Source organism: Octopus bimaculoides, chromosome 1 (genome assembly GCF_046866305.1).
Source record: "Octopus bimaculoides isolate indiv1 chromosome 1, ASM4686630v1, whole genome shotgun sequence".
NCBI classification, from domain to species: domain Eukaryota; kingdom Metazoa; phylum Mollusca; class Cephalopoda; order Octopoda; family Octopodidae; genus Octopus; species Octopus bimaculoides.
This window is the reverse complement of record NC_142928.1, coordinates 4,423,937-4,430,566: the sequence shown is the minus strand read 5'-3', so window position 1 is coordinate 4,430,566 and position 6,630 is coordinate 4,423,937. Positions and strand designations below refer to the sequence as shown.

At 36.0% G+C, this 6,630-nt stretch overlaps 1 protein-coding gene across 1 annotated transcript in view; it reads left to right on the top strand.

Annotated features, from left to right (window-relative positions):
* LOC106870635 (rab GDP dissociation inhibitor alpha) overlaps positions 1-6,402 on the top strand; it is a 50,674-nt gene extending 44,272 nt beyond the window's left edge. The window contains exons 8-11 of the mRNA XM_014916776.3: positions 1,438-1,540; positions 3,199-3,343; positions 3,465-3,519; positions 5,132-6,402. Coding sequence (XP_014772262.1) covers positions 1,438-1,540; positions 3,199-3,343; positions 3,465-3,519; positions 5,132-5,272 — 444 coding nt within the window. The 3' untranslated portion in view covers positions 5,273-6,402. The remainder of the gene's footprint in view (positions 1-1,437; positions 1,541-3,198; positions 3,344-3,464; positions 3,520-5,131) is intronic.
* The last annotated feature ends 228 nt before the right edge of the window (positions 6,403-6,630 follow it).

The window sequence follows — 6,630 nt, the reverse complement described above, 5'->3', positions numbered from 1 at the left end:
TTTTAAACATCCATTGTCACCTTCATCCTCTTTTCCATGCTTGCATGGGTCACAAGGGATTTGTTGAGGCAGGTTTTCTGTGGCTGGATGCCCTTTATGTCACCAACCTTCACCTGTTTCCATACGACGGATATTATCCAGACATGTTTTTCACAAAAGGCTGGGAATGTACAAAATCACTTGTGCGATAGTAACACTTGTTTACAACCACTGCATGATATCAAGACAAGGGTACACACTGGTTGTCTCCAGCAGGGCTGTGGAACAAGCACGCACATGCACACATATGTATATGATAGGCTTCTTTCAGTTTCCATCTACCAAATCCACTCACAAGGCTTCGGTCAGCTATAGTAAACACTTTCCCCTATGTCCCTATAAATTAGCAGCTAGGCAAGAAGAGACCGATGAAGTGCCAGACTTAATACATATTAGGGGCCACGAAGCCAGCAATTTCAGTGGGGGTGGGCTAAGTTGATTACATCAACCCTGGTGCTCAACTCGTACTTATTTTATTGATCCCCAAAAGGATGCAAGACTTTAGCGGAATTTCAACTCAGAATATAAAACCAAAAGAGATGCTGTTGACCATTTTGTTTAGTGTACTAACAATTCTGCCAGCTCACTGCTTCAATAATAATAATAATGATAATAATAACAATAACAAGAGCACTCAGAGCACAAACCTCCCAAGGCAACACCAACGTCCTCTCTACGATTGGCCAGAGATGATTTTTAGAATGAGAATTTCTGAAATAAACTCGACTGCTCTCACAAACGGGAATACTAAAAATGAACCCGACCGCTCTCAAAAATTAAGAAAAAAAAAACGGAAAATAATCCAGAATCCTTGTTCAGTACCTGATCGATTCCAAAGGTAGTCATGGAATGTGAAGGTAGCTGTAGAAAATTTAGTAACAGTTATAAATAGTTTATCCTTATCCAAGTCAAAGTTAACAAATTCACCATTCAAAATAGTTAACAGCCTAAAGGGAGACAATTGAGACACTTAAAAGTTAACGTAAGATCGTAATCATGTAAAGTAAAGTAATCGTCATCATCAGGATTAAAGAGAAATTGTTTCTCTTTTTTTAATGTTTTAGTTGAGACTGTCACATATTTTAGAATTATTGAAACAGAATTTCATGCTGGTACCATATAAAGAGTACTTGTGACGGTGCTACATAAAAAGCACCAGTGCTTGTGCCACATAAAAGGCGTTAGGAAGGGCATCCAGCCATAGAAACCAAAACAGACAAATGGAGCCTGGTGTAGATCTATAGCTTGCCAACTCCTATCAAGTTGTCCAACCCATGCCAGCATGGAAAACGGATGTTAAATGATGATGGTGATGATGACGAATTAAGAGAGGGACGGACTATATGTATCCCTGTTTGTTTATATATTACAATGTTGTCTTGTTTTTCTCTTGTCTAGGTTGTCCGAGCAATCTGCATTCTTGATCATTGTATTCCTGATACAGACAATAGTTTATCATGTCAGATAATCATTCCACAATCCCAGGTGAACAGGCAAAATGGTAAATATCTGTGTTTCACACACCCACACTTTGATTTTTCTTTGTTATTGTTTTGGGGGGGTCATATTATGCCAATTTAATAACACATTCACTGGTTCAGTATCAGTACAGTCTCAGTTCAGTGTAATGATCCTCCCAAGTTTTGTTTCAACTCACATCAAGAATCTTACAAACTAAATACAAAATTCATTGTTGTTGTTGTTGTTGAATCTTTGTTCCCAATGAAAATAATGGAACAAACAAATCTGTATTTTTTTCTTTTCTGTAAGCTATTGAAGCACCATATACGATGTAAATAACAACACAAATTAAAGCCTCAAACACCAGTTTAATAATGTTGCCGTATTAGCTTCTTTATTTCATTTAAAATCAATACAAAAGCTATGTATTTCAATTGAAACAAAACAGTTAAATATACAATAATCCCTCAACTATCGCAATGGTTGAAATTCCATGAAGTAGAAACAGTACTGTATATTTTTTCTTATTATTTTTACAATTTATATATATTTATTTTATTACAAATGCCAAACAACACCACACATTCGCCTCCCGAGTTTCATTTTCCATTCAGTATGTGTGATTCTTTGTTTACTCATCTACAATATACTCTTTTCCTTGTCTCAGTCATTTGACTGCGGCCATGCTGGAGCAGCGCCTTTAGTCGAGCAAATCTACCCCAGGACTTATTCTTTGTAAGCCTAGTACTTATTCTATCAGTTTCTTTTGCCAAACTGCTAAGTTACATGGACATAAACACATCAGCATCAGTTGTCAAGCAATGTTGAGGGGACAAACACGCATATATATATATATATATATATATATATATATACATATATACAACAGGCTTCTTTCAATTTCCGTCTACCAAATCCATTCACAAGGCTTTGGTTGGCCCAAGGCTATAGTAGAAAACACTGGCCCAAGGTGCCACACAGTGGGACTAAACCCAGAACCATGTGGTTGGGAAGCAAGCTACTTACCACACAGCCACTCCTGCGCCTATTTTCTTTTAATATATTTTAATTAATGTGTTATACAGTGTGGTACTGTGCTGTATTTTTATTCATTAATTGTAGGTGTGAAAATGCTTAATTTAATACAGAAATAATTAAAATCTAAAAAAATATAAATACCTATTGGCCACAGAATCCCGTAATATAAATTTACTGGCTTGCTTACCAACCACATGGTTCTGGGTTCAGTCCCACTATGTGGCACCTTGGGCTGACCAAAACCTTGTGAGTGGATTTGGTAGTTGGAAACTGAAAAGAAGCCCATTGTGTCTATATATATATATATATATATATATATATGTCTGCATTTATCCCCCTGCCGTTGCTTGACAACAGATGTTGGTGTGTTCAGGTCCCCGTAACTTAGCGGTTTGGCAAAAGAGACCGATAGAACAAGTACTAGGCTTACAAAGAATGTCCTAGAAGTTAATTTTCTCAACTAAAAGCGGTGCTCCAGCATGGCCGCAGTCAAATGACTGAAACAAGTAAAAGAATATATTAGCCAGGAAAATATTCAGTACAGTGAGTGATTACTGTATCTTTAAATTAAAGAATGGAATAAAATGTATTTTCTTTAACATCATTTTACTGCTTTGTCTTATAGTTTTTTTCTTTTTTTCTTTTCCTTTCCTTAAACAGATATTTATGTTTGTTGTGTCTCTTATGCACATAATGTCGCAGCGAAAAATTTCTATTTGGCCATTGTGAGCACCACTGCAGAGACTGACAATCCTGAAAATGAACTTAGTGCAGGTCTGAACCTCCTCGGCCCCATCAAACAAAAGTGAGTAGCATTTGTTTTCTCCTCTCACGTGTGTGAAAAAGATGGTCTTTAATTCCCACTTTGTCAGATGAAAATTCCTTAAACAGCATCCTCTATAATGAATTTCCTTTTCTTCACCTAGGTTTGTATCAATCAGTGATCTTTTAGAACCAATAGATGATGGTACAGACAGTCGGGTAAGCAAGACATTAATTTACCTTTTTTAATTTTTTGGCCAATGCCGTTGCCGTGTGACTGGCACGTAGAAAGCACCATTCATGCGTCGGGCCTCATGGAAGCAGTGACAGGTGGCCAAGAATTTTGGCAATATACTGTGCTTGTGTAGACTTGTCAAGCCAAGTGAGACCATAGTCATGGCCAATACTGGTGTCAGGTCTTTCGCACCTGTGCCAGTGGTGGCACATAAAAAACACCCGTTTGACTCTCAGAGAGGTTGGCATTAGGAAGGGCATCCAGCCGTAGAAACCTTGCCAAATCAGATTGGAACCTGGTGCAGCTCCCTGGTTTATCAGTTTTCAGTCAAACCATCCAACCCATGCCAGCATGGAAAGTGGATGTTAAATGAAATGATGATGGACAAGCTCCGAATACATCATCATTATCATCATTGTTTAACGTCCGCTTTCCATGCTGGCATGGGTTTGATTGAATATGATTGTGTGTGTTTGTATCGTTCATTTCTAATCTTCCATGGCTCTACGGATTATTGCCTTGTTTAGAAACAGTTGAAGGTTGGTGACAGGAAAAGCACCTGGAGGAATGATGATAATGATATTGAAAGTGTTTCCAATGCCATTAGTATTGTCTTACAGAGTTTATAGAATTTTGAGCATTTGATTGATCTGTATTCTAGCCATGACCATTCCATCAACAGTCATATTCAATATTGCTTTATCCTGTTTATTTAAGCATTTCTTTCTTTAAGATGGCAGGTTAGTACTTGAGGGTCATTTGGCTGCAGTTTCTTGCAGATAGATACATGATCACATTGAAACATTTGCAGAGATAACGTGATGTAGCGTATGTGTTGGTGTATGTATGTGCCCATCGTCATCATCCTTTATGCTGGCACAGGTTAAAAGAGAGAGAGAGAGGGGTACACTGTGAACCAGTCCTGATAGATAAACTCTCAGGACTGATAAATTGTGATATCATGTCACCTAGTGTATTATATTCCTAAAATATCTTCCCCCTTCATCTGCCCACACTGATATTTACATTGACCACACCTTCACCTTTATTCTCTCTCTTCACTTCTACCCTCATCTCTAACCATCTTTCCCTCTTCTTCAATACTTTAATGAACTTACCCACACCCTTTTTCCAATTCTTTGTCCAATAACTCAATGCTGTGACACTAGCATCTTCTTCCCACCCACCCTTATGTAGTGTGGGGTAGCCATGTATCTCCTCTACAGCAAGACACCTGTGCCTGTCCTATTATACTTTAGCCTTTCAACACTTATTATAAAACCACCTCCCCTTGTCTTGCGTGGTTGAGGGGCTGGGTCTTTTTCTTTGTTTCATGAGGTACGGGGTGATCTTATTTGTGCCAATGTCTCAGAAGAAGTGCACCCAGTATACACTGCAAAGTGGTTGGTATTAGGAAGGGCATCCAACCAAGACCACCATGTCAAAGCATACATTGAAGATTAAAGCAGTGCTTTTGCTCACTGGATTCCATCAAATCTACATACATATAGGTGTGTGTTATGTGTATATATGTATGTACATGTATTAATTGTGAAATATGGATGCTTATTGGGTTTTTTTGTTTGTTTTTTCCAGCTCTTTATCTCCAAGAATTATGATGCCACCACTCACTTTGAAACTACATGTAACGATGTTTTGGATATTTTCAAACGAGCCACTGGGGAAGATTTTGACTTTTCGAAAGTCACACATGCTGGAATGGAAGATAATTGCTGAGGCTGTATTTCACATAACTGGATTAATGTTGCTCCTGGCAAGATTCAGATGTTTCCCCTTTTAACACCAACATCTGCTCTGGATGCAAACATTCTCTTCCTGCTTTTCTCTCAGCAGCACACTATTACATCCCAACAGCTTCGAAGCTAGTTTGGATCATTAGGCTTTTGACATGCTTATTCATACTGATAGCTCGACTAGTCATTTCTGTGATGTTCTATTAATAATGTAGTTCACATTTGTCACAGATATCTAATGTCTAGACTACTTTTAGGCTTTGGCTCATTGGCATGAGACAAAAATTGTTCCATTGTTTTTTTTTTTCTTTTTGTTTTTTCTTTCTTTTCCTGATGAGTTCATAAATTTTGCAGAGCAGAGACAATCTTTTTCTCTTAGCTATGAAACAGTTACTACAATAAAATAAAATTCATATTTAGTAATCAATCCTGTATTTTTTAATTTTAATTTCTTGTTACATATTACTTCTTTTTATTAAATTATGGTATTCTTGTCAATGGAAATTATTAAATTTCTACATTATACATATATTTTCCTTTTTTTTTTTTCTGCTTATTTTCTTAGTTTCTTCTCACATAAAATAATATGAATTAGCTTATTTGTATCTTATCATTAATTTGTTACAATAATAACCCTGAAACCAAGAATTAACTGTTCAACTAATATAATAATAACGATGATGATGATGATGATAACAATAACAGCCTAGACTTCTCTGCACACTTGATTTCCCCCCTGTAGTAGTTAATCCGTTAATGTAAAATCTCTTCAAATAAGCCTTCATTAAAATTTTAGCTTTGTCTCAACATTTCTTCTTCAATCTATTCGATGTTTAGGTATTTAATGTGTTATCATCTTTTACCTTTTTTTTCTTTTCAAGTTTTCCATTACATTTTGAGTATTTTTTTTTTTTTTCTTTTGGAAAAAAATATGTAAAACTTTCTTATGCACCATTTTTTCTTTTCAATATTGTCATGTTTTGATTGACCAAAAAACAATTAGGAAAAAAAAATATTTTAAAAAAAAAGGCTTGATTGAAATTTTAAAAAAATACAATGGTATAAGTTCTTAAAATTAATTAAAAAAAAAAAATAAAAGCAATCTAATGATCATTGGCTAGTTCTGTGTTTTTCTGTTTTTTTTTGATTATCGAAGTGCCATCATTGCTCTCAATAATAATAATAATAATAATAATAATAAACTGTCTGTATCCACATCAATCAGATAATGTATGATAATGTCATGTCTTCAGTTTGAACAATAAATGTAGAGCACTTCTCTGTGTCTGTTGGTCTACTGCTCTCTTTCTCTCTCTCTCTTTCTCTCTCTCTCTCTCTCTC